This window comes from Arthrobotrys flagrans (assembly GCF_004000055.1).
Source record: "Arthrobotrys flagrans strain CBS H-5679 chromosome Unknown unitig_1, whole genome shotgun sequence".
NCBI lineage: Eukaryota > Fungi > Ascomycota > Orbiliomycetes > Orbiliales > Orbiliaceae > Arthrobotrys > Arthrobotrys flagrans.
The window spans coordinates 3097677-3112278 of record NW_027137556.1 but is presented as its reverse complement, the minus strand read 5'-3'; the positions used below and the strand labels follow the sequence as shown (position 1 = coordinate 3112278).

Here is a 14602-nt window from a genome sequence, read left to right as displayed (position 1 = left end):
AGGAAAGTCGTTTGCGGTTGGACATTCAAACCTACGTCGAATCCGTTTGCGATGCCTGTACTTTCACATAACATTTTATAACAGACAAGCCAATCGACAAGGACGATTCAAGGTGTCTGTATTCCCATGGGGAAGCAGGTAGTTGCAACTTAAAATCTCGCACATCATGTTGTCCCACAGGGCGGGTCTAAACAAGGTAGTAAATTAAAAAAGCGTCCCACTGTTGGCCAGATTTCCACCAGTTCATACTACTTACATACAAAGCGACAAACATACATGGTGGTATGTTCTTTTGATGATCTGGGATTTTCTCATGCAGGCGTATGCAGTAGTACCAGTAGCCAGAGTGGTGTAGGATAGATTCGGCCTCGGCCTCGGAAGGTGTCTCCATCGAAACTTGAAAGCACTATCGACGGTCTATGGAATGTAGCAAGCTCGAGAGAGTAAAGCTTTGCTCATCAATTACCTCCCATCCTCTTAGTGGGATTTATATTGATTGGCATGATTGCTAGCGTTCGGTTAGTGAGGGAAGTTGGTGGGTTTGGAGACAAATCAAGCATCTGCATTGAGACCATTCGGTGTTGGTGCAGTCCAGTACGTCGTGCTATCTGGAGGTCCCATGCCCGCCACCAGCTGGCAGCCATTCCGCTGTGCAAAATAACCAAAATTTTTCTCTCTTTCCTGTCACCGTTTAACAAGATTATTGTTAGTTCGTTCGCTAGTTAGAGTGAAGCATATGCAGGAAGTCGTAGGAGATATTATATTTTATAGAAGTTGTTGAGCGTCGACGTTTGGTTGTGTTGTCTCCCACCCACAAAATAAGATTGGCAATTTTGGGGAGGCCCGTTCCTTCTTGTGTCTTGTCTTGCCCTTCCCATCTAAACCTCCTCACCCACCATCAACACCCACTTCCACCACAACCACCTCCTCTAAATCCGCCCTCCTCCAATCTCTCCTATCACTTTTCCGACCACCGAATACCGACTTCACTACTGTCCTTACGACCCGGTGGTCTCACCACTCTATCCTTTTCGGCTGGATGACGACTTGGACGGATGCTTCCTTCGGTGAAGCCTTCTACTAAAAAAAAACAATCTGTTGACAACGCAATCGTCCCGACAAAAGAAAGCTCCTGAAGGAACGCCTCGGGAATTCTCCCCAGGGGTCCCTGTAGGACTAAAACCCCACCATTCATCATGAGAGCCTTATCGACAGTAGGCATGCGCCGGAGTGTGACTTTAAATTTTATCTTAACTTTTTTCTTCGTTTTCACGGCTCTGTTGCAGGTCATCGGTGCTGAGAAGGTGATTCAGAAATCCGCGTACACGGGAAATTCTGCTTCGAGGAATGCCGACATTAATAAACAATTAGACGAGAATTTGGCGGAGAAGGAGACGCAGCAGGCGAAGGGGCACATCATCCCACCGAGTTCTTATCAAACTTCCGACAAAAGACGACGTTCAGTTGCCAAAGAAGATATTGAAAATGCGGGAAGCAGGGGTCCATCTGTTGAGAGTTATGCTGGGGATGTTCCAAGTCCAATCAAACCTGAAGATTCGCTCGCAACAATTGCCAACCCAATTGTCAATCCACCGTCGACTCTTTTCGAACATGTAGAAAATAGTGCCCGACCTGTCGACCCATTTACTGGCACTATGAGATCGCTGTCGGATTGGAAATTGGAGGATCTCTATATCGCCATTACCATGAACGGGAACATCACAGCGTCGAATCGGACGACTGGGGTTCCTCTTTGGAATGTTACGAGTAGCCCTCTTTGGAACGTCACACGCCATGTCCAACTAGACGACGATAATGACAATGATCTCGATTGGATAATCGAACCAGGGAATGGAGGAACTCTTTATTCACACTCTCTTAGTAACGGTCTGCAAAAGGTAAGACCCATATTTCCCGACAGGCCCGGATATATATTATATAGTATCTAACATGCTCTTCAGGGTGCCCTCCAATCTATGAAATATATTTGCGATCATTCGCCTTATCAGGCTAGAAATGGAATGATCTTGCGGGGCACTAAAGACACTGATATTTATACCATCAATCCCGTAACCGGGAAATTCCTTTCCACTAGCAGTGGTAGCATCTCAAATGGGCTACCAGACAAGTGCATAAAACGGACTAGACTAGAAGGCCTTGACGATGATGATGATGAGGAGTGTACCGTTCGCAAAGTCAGCCTTGCACGAACAGGTGAAACCATTGTACCCTCCTTTTGTAGTGAAACCCAAGCTAACTATCCCCTGAAGATTATACTGTCGACATCTCACATGAGGACAGGGGACAGTTGTGGACTTTAAGGTATACCGAGTGGGGTATTGGCTCGCAGAACGTTGATCTCGAGAAGCAGTACAAGGTCAGCTTGGATAACAAATACTTTTTCCCTCTTCCGGGCGGTGGGCTCCTTTGCCGTGATATCGTCGAAGGTATGATTCCTCCTCTATTTTTAAATAACCTATTTTTGGAGCGATTGCGCTGATTTTCACAACAAAGATAAACGAAAATTCATGGCGAGTTACGAGGAAGCTGTTGCTCAAATATTTGATCTAGCCAGTAACGTCCACGACAAGAGCCTTGTGCTTTTACCACACCCTAAAGCGCCATCGCAGGATCATGGAAGACGGATACTGGCCAGCCTCGATGGCGGCAATGGTGTATTTGCCTTGCCGGATTTATCGGAAGAAGGAAACAGCCTCTCAACCGATGCGGCTACTCTCCCTAACAACAAATGGTTTTCAATGGGCTTGAAGGAGCGCCGAGATGCTCTCCAAGGGAGACGTACCATCAAGGGCTTCCAGCTTCGAGTTCCGAATACCCTCGAAGGACCCTCATCCGACTCAAATATGTCTCAACAATCCGGTTCACATGCTAGTAGTGGCCATGTCCCCGGGGATCCTCGGGAGCCATTGAAGGAGAACACTGCTCTCCAAGTCGTTGCTCTTGTTATAATGATGTCGTTGATGTGGTTCGCCGGAAGGCATTCCACAGACCTCTCGTTGGCACTTCGTCGATTCCGCCAGCAACTCCCATCACCTTTGCAAAGCGGTACGACACGTCAGATACTCGACATCAGTCCCAACACGCCCATGATCAAGGAGACCTTCACGAATGAAGAAGTACAACAGCCTATCGCCCCAGAGCCCGTTCCGGTACAAATTGAAACCGAAGTCAAGGACGTCCAAGTTATCATCAAAGAAGAATTGCCACCACAACTTGCCACGGAAATCGACAATGGAGCAACACCAGATGATTTCGTTGTCGTTCCGGTCCCACAGATTGTTCCTCCCAACAAGAAGGCTGTAACATTTGCCGATTCTAACGATGTCGACGTCAAAGAAGACCAGGAAGGAGGGTCCGATAATGAAGAACAAAACGACGGTGACAAGCCATCAGCGCCATCTACTCCTAAGAAAAGTAGAAAACGTGGTGCCCGAGGAAACCGGAAGAGAAAGAAGAAGACCCAAGAAAGCGAGGGCGAGGAGAAAAAATTGAACGTTAGCGAACCAGAAGACCTTTCCGGAGGAAAGGCCGGAGGCTCGATAATCCGCAACCCCGAGCTGTTACTCCTCGATGAAAATGGTAACGGCCAAGTTGCGGAAGACCTTTTTGTCACCAATACCGTGTTGGGTTACGGAAGCCACGGAACTCGCGTTTTCAAAGGAAAGTTTGGTGATAGAGAGGTCGCTGTGAAGCGTCTTTTTATTGACTCGTACGATATCGCATCTCACGAAGTCAACCTGCTACAGAAGGTTGACGACCACCCCAACGTCATCAGGTACTTCTGTCAGAAGCAGACGAATCTCTTCCTTTACATTGCTTTGGAGTTATGTCCTGCTTCGCTCCATGACGTGTTTGAGGCTGCCCAGCACAGGCATATCCTAGAACTGATGAACCCCCCTGAAGTTCTAAGGCAAATGACAATGGGTGTACAGCACCTGCATAGCCTCAAAATCGTTCACCGCGATATCAAGCCACAGAATATCCTGGTGGCAGAGCCGAAACGAAGCCTTCGGGATCCGTCAGAAATCAAGCACCCGAAGATTTTGATATCTGACTTCGGACTTTGCAAAAAGCTCGAGGCCGATCAGAGCTCTTTCCGAGCGACTACGGCACATGCTGCAGGTACATCTGGCTGGCGTGCGCCAGAACTCCTGATAGGTGAATCCGGTGATGCGACAATATCTAGCCTATCAGAGCATACCAACGGATCCACATCCGATTCGTCGGTGCTCGATACTCTAACGAATAGGAGAGCCACACGAGCCATAGATATCTTTTCGTTGGGATGTGTCTTCTACTTCGTCCTTACAGGGGGCGGTCATCCTTTCGGTGACCGATACCTTCGAGAAGGAAATATCATCACCGGCAAATTCAATCTCTCCGGCCTAGACGTGTTGGGCGATTCGGGATCCGAAGCCAGCGATCTGATCGCGAGCATGATCGCCCGAAACCCCAAGGCGAGACCCGATGCTACCACAGTTCTTACGCATCCGTTCTTCTGGTCGGTAGAGAAAAAGTTAAATTTCCTTCTAGATGTATCGGATCGCTTTGAGAAGGAGGAGAGGGACCCTCCCTCGCCTCTGCTACAAAAGCTCGAGAGTTACGCGAAGCCCACCTTCAATGGAGATTGGTATAAAAAGCTGGACAAGGGATTGATTGACAATCTAGGAAAGCACAGGAAGTATCAAGGGGATAGGATGCTTGATCTTCTTCGGGCTTTGCGAAATAAGGTAAATACAGATCTCGCAGATACCAATGTGAACGAAATGCTAATTTTCTTCTTCAGAAACACCATTACCAAGACCTGCCACCAGCCGTACAAGCGACTGTTGGTCAACTACCCGACGGCTACCTAAACTACTTCACCTCCAGATTCCCAACCCTCCTCGTCAACATGTTTCATCTTGTGAGAGACGAAATCCAAGATGAAGCCATGTGGAGAACCTACTTTACATCCTAAACCTCTACAGTCTTCCTCCCTCGCGGGAATCTTTTACGCAAAGTATATATGTTTCGATTACCAACATGACGGATTATCTTGAATACGGAAGCTAGCGTGCATGGGGGAAATAGTTATTTTAAATCCCTTCAGTTTTATTATTTTTCCTTTCGTTTGGGTTTGGTCTTCCCTGCATGGCGTTAGCATCGGAGTTATGGTGTATCGGATCTGTTCTTGTTGACTTTCTTTTCCTTCTGTCTTTGCTCCAGTTCCACTACGCAAGGACAGGCGTCAGTGGGATTCCCAAAAAAAACATCTTTGGTCATCGTTTTATCTTTTTTCTCCCTCCGTTATTTGACTTGATCTTTATGTGCTTTTTCTTTAAAAAAAAATATTAGGAGCGCAACGGAACACTAAAATATGGGGGTACTCGGGATATATGGGACTCGGCCGGTCATTCGTTTACACAGACATCACTACAGTACTTCAAATGCTTTATTCCTGCTACCCATTTCTTTCTTCACATGCAGATTACATATGTATATTGGATGCACCTATCGCTGAGATCTGCGTTTTGTCGATGTCGAGCGTTTTTCTTTCCTGTTTAAATTCGGGGTCTCGGTCCCAGTCCCGGCTTCAGTCTCATTTGCTTTGCAAATTCGCTGTTCATGTTGTCATCATTATTATATTACCATTCCGTCCATGTCTTGTGGATATTGCGATATCGATGTTCTTTTAAGTTTGTTTTAGTATCAGTTGCTTACTCTTACTTACCTATACTTATTTAGTATCTAGTGATATAGTCTAGAATAGCTAAATAGTCTAGAAGAATAAAAAGCATTACAATCACGACCAATCGAGCGCCTTGTTCTAAAGATCTATCTGGACTTCCCAACCCTTCCTCGTTGCCTCATCGGCAAGCTGGTGAAGAACCCCCGTATACTTTAAGCTTTTCGAGGCTGGAACTAAGATGTCGCGAAAAACGACTGCTAATAAGCAAGTCCCACGGAAACCAAGCAAGCCGCGCGAGGCGGCACAGTTATACGCTACATCATCGACCTTGCCGAGTGCGCTTCCGTACAACCAAATGCAAGCAAGGGTAGAGCTAGTAGAATTCTCCCGCTCGGATTCAATGCTGGGTGTGTGGATTTCATGCCTAATCATCTACAATTCAAGTCTAGTATCAACCGACTCCCATCTCTAGACATGTCGATGATATCGTGTTGCGTGTTGGAATCTAACCCTTGACCGGGACCTCCCCGCGCCAGAAGCTTGGCGTCGGCGGGCAACAGCTCTGATCCCTGTACCCAGCAATGACTGAGCATGATCCCAAACCTTTTTTTTCTTCCCATCTTTGAATTTTAGACTTCAATCATAGACATCTGCACAGCATCATCGGACAATGGCGACACTGGTACCCCCCAAGAGCAAGCGTATAAAGCTCGCAGAACAGAAGAAGGTATCTATGCGATTCGTGTTTTGCTTTTTAATATATCTAAAATTATATCTCTGACTATTGGATTATAGACTACAGAGCAAGCAGAATTCGCAGAGATACCCTCGGACCTTCCGGATATTTTGATCCAGTTCCGTGCTTCCGACACCGGCGAAAATGATAAAACACCGATCAAAGTCCCCGGTGGTACTACCGTTAAGCAACTGGAGCTGTTGTTGAACGATTTACTCGGAACCGTATGTCACATTCACAATACCAATACCTCTTCTATCTAGTATATATTCTTATATCCCAACCAGACCGACGACCCCCTCCCCTACACCTTCTGCGTCGCCAAAAATAGCGCCGAAACCAACCCCGCAAACGTAATAGACATCACCGACGACATCTACACCTCAGTCCTAAAACCCGGGCACAAAACAACCGAAGACCTCCTGACGGTTCTCTACACCCCACAAGCCATCTTCCGCGTCCGTCCCGTATCTCGGTGTTCTTCGTCGATAGCAGGTCACGAACAGGCTATTCTGGCCGTATGTTTCTCACCACAAAGTTCCAGTCGTATGGTCACCGGTGGAGGCGATAATACCGCCAGAATATGGGATTGCGAAACCGAAACCCCCATGAAAACGTTAAAGGGCCACACGGGGTGGATTCTTTGCGTTTCCTATTCCCCATGTGCAAAATATATCGTTACGGGGAGTTATGATAAAACGGTTCGTCTGTGGGATGCTAAAACCGGTGCTCCGTTGGGTGATGCTATGAAGGGACATGCCGCTTGGGTTACGGGATTGGCGTGGGAACCGTATCATCTGAGGATGGAGGAGGATTCGTTGAGATTTGTGAGCTCGTCGAAGGATTGCACGGTTAGAGTTTGGGATGCGAAGTTGAGGAGGGTGGAGATGGCTATGAGTGGGCACGCTGCCAGCGTTACCTGTGTTAGGTGGGGTGGGAATGGGTTTATTTATTCCGGGTCGCAGGATAAGTTGATCAAAGTGTGGGATGGGAAGGATGTACGTTCTTTACTTCGTATCTCGGTCGAGGTGGATACTAACGAACGGGGGACGTCTGCAGGGAAAACTGCTGCACACCCTAAAATCGCATTCACACTGGGTAAACCATCTGGCACTCTCGACCGACCACGTCCTACGTACCGGCTTCTACGATCACACCGGAAAATCCCCATCGACCTACGAAGAAAAGAAAAAACTAGCAAAAGAACGCTACGAAAAAGCCGCAACAATCGGCGGACAAATCATCGAACGTCTTGTCTCCGCCAGTGACGATTTTACAATGTACCTCTGGGAACCCTCCAAGGACACGAAACCCGTAAAACGCCTTCTCGGCCATCAAAAGCTAGTAAACCACGTTACCTTCTCACCCGATGGGCGACTGATCGCTTCTGCATCGTTCGATAACCACGTAAAATTGTGGGACGCCAGGACCGGAGAGTTTTTGTCGAGTTTGAGAGGTCACGTTGGAGCGGTTTATCAGTGTGCTTTTTCGCCGGATTCGAGGTTGCTGGTCAGTTCGAGCAAGGATACGACGTTGAAGGTATGGGATGCCAGGAAAGGGAAGTTGGCGGTGGATCTGCCGGGACATAAAGATGAGGTTTTTGCGGTGGATTGGAGCCCTGATGGGATGAGGGTTGGTAGCGGCGGGAAGGACAAAGCGGTGAGGTTGTGGAAGCACTAAACCAAGCCAGGAAAGCGTCGGCGGCTGGAGATGTCTGCCGGTTGGGTTTGTTATCTTTTGTCTTAAAAGTTGGATGTCTTGGAATATTATATAGATGTTGGGTATTATCTTATATCGGTATCTTTGGAGTTACAAATACTTGACACGTCTGCGCATGCGCCCGTCCGTGCTCAAGTCAGGCATATGAGGTGAATGTGAACGAACGGGTGGAGGCGAAAGAGCCCGATTGTGGCCTGACCGGGGTTACTGTTTCGCTTGGGCATGTTTTAACATTTTGGCCTCAAATGCGGGCACACCCCTGATAACCAGATTCCAATCTGATATTGAACATGTGAGATATTTCCCCTGGTTGGACCGGAGACGACCCTAAGAGCTATTAAGCTCCCGAGGTTGCCAAAATTCTTTTATCTCTCTCTCCTCCCTTTCGTTTCTCTCTTTACGACCAAGTTTCTTTCGTTTTACGTCGATATCTTGCGACCGAGCTGGGCGACCTGCAGTTTGGCGCGCCAGTCGTAACTTTTTGTCTTTCGACAATCATCCCCGCCAACGTTACAACTCCCTCCACGCGAACGTCGAAGGAAGGACCCCGGCGCAATTCATGCCGCCGTACATGAAACCCAGACCCCCCAAGATGTCGCGCAACCGTCCGATAACCTACATTGCCATCATCGCCGCCTTCATCTTCTTCTACTCGTACCTTTTGTTCCCCTCGTCATCGTCACGAACAGCATCGCCTTATGGTTCGCCGGAACAGAGTTATTCTTCGAGTTCATCTTCATCATCATCATGGAAGAAAGGGGATGGGTTGTCCGGTTTTAGGACGCCGGAGATGCATGCGCCCGGGGAGGTTATCATGCCGAAGCTGGGGAATGAGACTATCAAGTACTTTTTTTTTTTTTCTATTTTTTTTTGGATTGGATGGCTGATGGATCGGTTGCGTAGGCAGGAATTAGGAAGGGCGTCTTGGAAGGTAATGATATGGGAACACTTTGCAAAGAAAGGGAGCGGAGGGAGCTGACTTTTGGGGATTATGAAATCGCAGTTACTCCACACCATGCTCGCACGATTCCCCGAGAAACCGACGACGGACGAACGAGAGGCGTTGAAATCGTATCTGTATCTCTTCGGGCGGTTGTATCCTTGGTGAGATGGTACCCCGTATATACATATTTGTTGAACACCGTTACAACTAACATGTCCATCGACCTTAACAGCGGTGAATGGTATTCCCTCCCGTTCCCCAGAAATATGGATCTCGATCTGACATAAAAAAAATAGTGCAACCCACTTCCGCCTCCTCCTCCAAAAATACCCTCCCCAAACCTCCTCTCGGGATGCAGCCTCCCAATGGGGCTGCGTGGTCCACAACGCCGTTAACGAACGTTTGAGAAAACCCATATTCGACTGCGGCACCATCGCCGATAAATACCACTGCGGGTGTGCCGAGGAAGACGAGAAGAAGAAGAAATCGGAAGAGGAAGGAAGGGCGGAGGGAACGGGTTCGGAGTCGGTCGATAAGCAGAAGGTGGTGGATGGAGATGAGGAGGAAGGGGAGATGAAGTTGGTTAGGGAGGGGTGAGTTTACCCTTCCCCCTTTCCTATCGATTGCTTTTCTTTTGGGGAGTATGGGAGGCTGATACTTTGGATCGTAGGTTGACGAGGGGTGGGTGATTCTTTTGGAGGGTATGTATCGGACTGCGTATACGGGCTTTTGTTTTGGCGTGCCCTTCTTTTTCGTCAAAGTTTTTGTTCTAGGTGTATTTATACGTACAGCTTCGGCTTTTCCACTGCGCGGACCCGTTAAGGTCCAGCTCTGATATTAGGAGATACCAACCGGGGGTAATTGGATCAAATCCTATATTCAATACGATATCGATATCGAATTTAACAAATTATCAAGCTCCGGATGAAGACTCGATCGATATCACCGACTGTACATTCCCACTTCCAAAAGTCAAGTTATCGATATAATAGCTATAGAAGGGAGGGGGGGTATACCGCAAACTAAACCACGGGACACAATCCAAGATACAAAAAAGGACCAGGAAACCATGCATGAAATCTATAAACGGACCGCATTATATAAACCCAATTGCAACGGAGGAAGAGATGTAAATATCAATACGAATCGTACCGAGTTAAATGTGGAGAGAGATGATCGGGAAAAAAGTCCAAGAAGAAGAACCTGAACTCCCGCTTTGAATTCCATTTTCATGATGCCATGATCCAAAAGAAAAAAGAAATGATAATAAAAAAAGAGCTTGGATCAACCAAGCCCCCACACTAGAATTATACGTTCGTTTCTGCCAATAGTAAAGAAATGAAACCGAGAAAGAAAAGAAACGAAAAGGCAACACCAATCGAGTTCGCTATGCGCAACATGAAATATGACAGCCAACGGCGGAAGAATGAATTAAAAAAAAAAAATAATTAAAAAAAAAGATGGAAATTAAAAATGTTGTGAACGTATGATATGATATATAAAAGAGAGAAAAAAAGGGTAAGAGGAGGTCGCTCAAGTAGAAGCAAAAGCTGCTAAGCAAGAAGGGGGGAAACTCAACCTCCATTAAGTATATCAACTCCGTGAGCAGAAAAAAAAAAAAGTGGAATATCCAATGCATCCCGAAACACATGCATGAGACGGATGAAGTAAAGAAAATATGAACAGGTGAAAAGCAAGAAGTGAAAATTAAACTTTTATATATATTGAAAAGAAGTGGAGGTTGGAAAGGAAGCATAGCTGTACCGATCACATAGATTAGGAATGAGCAAAGAGAATCGAAAGGGGGTATGAGAGTTTAGAAGTGGCCGTAGTTTGGTCCTGCCAGGAGAGGACTCAATGGTGGCATCGGTGGCAGCAGCTCAACCTCTCGAGGTTGAGAGCTTCGTTCGGCAGACCGAGCTCTCTGCTGCCCTTGCTTTGGTTTCGGCGACCCCGAAACATTGTGAGAAGCATTTCTCGAGCTTCCCGTCAGGGGCTGCCGGGGGGGGATGGGTTCGGTTGCGGCATGAAGAAGTCCCTGCCGGATCTTTGGTGAGTCTGTAGGGAGTGGAGGAATCCCTGGAGAATGCAACGAAGCTTGCTGAGCTAGGATAGCAAGCTGCGAGACATCGACGCTGCGACGTTCCTTGGCTCGCATCCGGAACGATCCGATGAGTTCGTTGATGCGAGGGGACAACGGATCATGCTCTCTAGATTCCCGTGGAACTTGGCGAATTGTCGCTCCTCCGGGTCCGAAAGAGGCATTTCCCGTCATGCTCGAAGTGCTGACGATCGACTCCGCAGAGGACAGCCGTCGATGATGTTTGATCGTGGAAGGGGTGGGTGGGGATGGCCAGTCGATCTCCCGGCTGGCACGTTTCCGGCCGCGCTCGGGGTCAAACGCCGTATCGGGGGCATCGTGGATACCGGACATCCGCTTCCTGCTGCTAGATTTGCCGATCGTGCTCGCCGAAGGGGAAGGCTCCCTGGGCGTAGGTAGTGGCGGGAGAGGGATGTCTAATTCCTGGCTATTCCGACGGTCACTGCGACCATCATAGCTTCGCCCGTCCTGACTGCGTCCACCGTGACTTCTCCCGCCGTTACTACGTCCATCGTTGCTTCTGATCCCCAGACCCATCGGTTCGTCCTTCCGGCTGCTCATTGCGGACTTCGAAGTCTCGGAGCGAGTATCAAAGCTAACCCTCACACCACCAGCCGCCGCCATCTGCTCCTCAGCCCAACAACCGCCCCAGCAATCCGACCAACTTCCCACAAGCCAATGGAAAATGTACCTGTCCATTTTCATGGTGCTACAGAAGATCATTGCCAGATTCGAGAGACCCATGCGGGTGACATCCTCCGCGAGTCGAACGTTCGAGAGGTGGTTCGTTAAGAGTTGAAGTAGATAGTAGTTTTGAGGCGGCAGAGCCGAAAGCATGTCGACGAATACCTGCGGGGGTTGCTTTGCATTGGTACTGTCGCGGACCTTTTCGTACAGGTCTTCCTGGAATTTAGGAGGCAGGATTGGCTCCGGAACTAGAAATGTATCGAATCAGCAACCGTCGTCCGGAGATATAAAACTTCTACAAAAAAAATAACTTACGCGAACGGATGAAACTCTTCAACAAGCTGCTAGCAGTGTTGACATCATCCGGTGGATCCTGGAACAAATCGAAATCGTGGTTGCGAGCGAATTCCTCTCGCATCTTATCCACCGCTGCCGTACTTCCAGGAACACGGTAGATACCCTGCTCTTTAGGCCCGTGGACGTTGAGATACGATATTAGCCGGTATGCCATGGCTGGCAACCAATATGCGGAAGCATCGACACCGGGGACCAACTCTTTAGCAACTCTGGTTTTGATTGTCGCTTCTGGCAATGGCATGCCGACAACGTCGATTGTAGGTTTCGAGGGGAATGTTCCAAAGCTTGCCGGTGCAAATACTGCCGACTTGGGATTCTTCGAAAGTTTGCCCCAGATGTTTTGTCCCTTGATAGACCATTTCTTGCTTTCGCTCTGAAGGGCAGCCTTGGAAGCCTTTAATTTCGAAGTAATCCGTCCGTCGGTAGAAGAGGATCGCTGGCCGGACCCCGAAGAGCTAGGAGGCTCGGATGGCCGTCTTTGCGTTTGCTGTTGTGGCATTGGAGGTGGCGGAGATGAGGGATTCGGCACCTCTCTAGGGGTCCGTGGATAGTTGCACATTGTCGGAGACTCCTTGGTTTTCGTTCTACCTCTTCCAAACTTGCCGAACCCAGAGCTGCTGGGAGTGGTCGCAGTCGCAGATTGTATCTCTGGCATATAGTATTCTCTGTCTTCGGGCTTTCGGATCATGAGTTTCGGGACGGTAGCTTCCTTCCTCCTCGGCTTCTGCAGCGTATTCGGCTGCGATGGTGATTTGTTGGACCGCATATCGGACGGTTGTTCTTCTTTCACTCGACGGCTGGCGGGCGCTGGCAACGGAGGTGTGGAGCGAAAATCTTGGAGATAATATTCGGGAATTTGGACGCTAGAAGAGGCTGCTGATGAATTCGAAGGGGCTCTGCTCCTTGATCGTTCTCGAATAACCTCGGACCTCTCCTTGGACCGGTGCCTTTCCCTCTCCCGCGAGGTAGAGGGCCGGGCCGGTAGATCCTTGTTGTGCTTTCCCATTGTAACGTCCGTTCCTCTCACTCTCAATCCTAATCTAGCCTATCACTCTACGTACGATCCAGGGTCCGATGATGACGACGAGGCGACTAGGATCGGTGGAGAAAGGGGTGAGGGAGAAAGGGAGGGGGGGATGTCGAAGGAGAAGGAGCCGCAAGTGCGACGTGAAAAGGCGGCGGTCGTGATACAGGAGACCTGCTGTTGCGATGCCCGGAGGAAGAGGTTAGTACGTAAGAATGAGGAAGTATAGAACAGCGACGACAAAGTTGGTTGAGATGAAAAAAAAGGTGACGATGGGTAGTACATGTACAGCATTGAGACCAGAGAGCACATGCACCAGGCAATGCAACGTAAAATTTTATATATACTTTAAGTATATGTAAAAAGGTAAATAAAAGAAAAGGAAAAAGAGGAATAAAGATAAATCGATAGGCCAGGTTGACAGCAACGGATACTCACAGCAGCAGGGGAAAGGGAAAAAAAGGCGGGCTGCTATCTGGCAAGCTGCATTGTGACCAGGGGAAGTGGTGAGCTTGTCTTCGGATTGGCTGACAGGCGATGGATGAGACCTCGTACTCCAGATGCAAACAATCCCAAATAAAATTCCCAGATCGAAAATAAGAAAAAATTAAATGCGAAAAGGGGAGCGAATTTTTTAATTTTATATTGGGTAGGGAAGGAACATTAAAACGGTGGGAAGGAAGAGGAAGAAGTAAGATACCAATGCGCCGGATAGAAAGGAGGGGTTAATTGGCAAGAGAGAATCGATACGGGGTTAAGGTCAGATGCACCTGCTCGCAAGGCAAGTCAAGAAACTTCTTTCGGTTTCCCACTAAGAAAAGCAGCTAGTTTATCTTTTGCTATCCACAATGCCAGATAGCTTGAAAGCGGCCGACCGAAGATGCTAAATGTATGTACGTATGAAGGGGAAGGGCCGAGGGGAGGGGGATGCGGGTTTTTTTTGGAGCGCAAGAACGGCAGAAACAGGCAAGAGATGCTCTTTGGAGGATTATATTCACCTAGTTTGCTAGTCTGGATCCGAGAATTTTGACGAAAAGAAGGAAAGGAAAAAGAGAAGAAGGCCCTGAAGATTCCAGTTCAGCGTCCGTGTGATCGGTATGGGGGTCCTGTCCTTGGAAACAACCGATCCTCCAGGGTCGAATAAATCCAGGGTTCAAAGAAGAACAAGAACAAGAACAAGAAGGGAATATGTAAGAGCAGGCAGGGAAGGGCGGAATAATCCTGGTGGTTATCGCAGGTACTGTACAAGGAGGAGCAATCCGTGCTAAGTATGTCACTATCGTTCGTTCGTTCGCTCGATCGATCGAGGGAGAACTAAAGGGTGGGCCGAATCGAAAAGGTAC

General features: G+C 48.2%; 4 protein-coding genes across 4 annotated transcripts; 3 read left to right on the top strand and 1 right to left on the bottom strand.

The window, feature by feature from the left end:
- Positions 1 to 1196: 1196 nt before the first annotated feature.
- Positions 1197 to 4981, top strand: DFL_008919 (uncharacterized protein; the record flags this gene model as incomplete). Its single annotated transcript, XM_067638724.1, has 5 exons — positions 1197 to 1898; positions 1962 to 2214; positions 2271 to 2447; positions 2515 to 4751; positions 4808 to 4981. 5 exons carry the CDS (start codon positions 1197 to 1199, stop codon positions 4979 to 4981), a joined length of 3543 nt encoding a protein of 1180 aa, XP_067486585.1.
- Positions 4982 to 6362: 1381 nt separating this feature from the next.
- On the top strand, positions 6363 to 8108 carry DFL_008918 (uncharacterized protein; the record flags this gene model as incomplete). The annotated part of the gene is made up of 4 exons (XM_067638723.1): positions 6363 to 6419; positions 6488 to 6652; positions 6716 to 7426; positions 7488 to 8108. The coding sequence occupies 4 exons, from the start codon at positions 6363 to 6365 to the stop codon at positions 8106 to 8108; spliced, it is 1554 nt and encodes a 517-aa protein (XP_067486584.1).
- A 631-nt stretch (positions 8109 to 8739) lies between these two features.
- On the top strand, positions 8740 to 9779 carry DFL_008917 (uncharacterized protein; the record flags this gene model as incomplete). Its single annotated transcript, XM_067638722.1, has 6 exons — positions 8740 to 8990; positions 9051 to 9078; positions 9151 to 9251; positions 9323 to 9331; positions 9387 to 9683; positions 9761 to 9779. The coding sequence occupies 6 exons, from the start codon at positions 8740 to 8742 to the stop codon at positions 9777 to 9779; spliced, it is 705 nt and encodes a 234-aa protein (XP_067486583.1).
- Positions 9780 to 10906: 1127 nt separating this feature from the next.
- On the bottom strand, positions 10907 to 13241 carry DFL_008916 (uncharacterized protein; the record flags this gene model as incomplete). The annotated part of the gene is made up of 2 exons (XM_067638721.1): positions 10907 to 12126; positions 12194 to 13241. 2 exons carry the CDS (start codon positions 13239 to 13241, stop codon positions 10907 to 10909), a joined length of 2268 nt encoding a protein of 755 aa, XP_067486582.1.
- Between the last annotated feature and the right edge of the window lie 1361 nt (positions 13242 to 14602).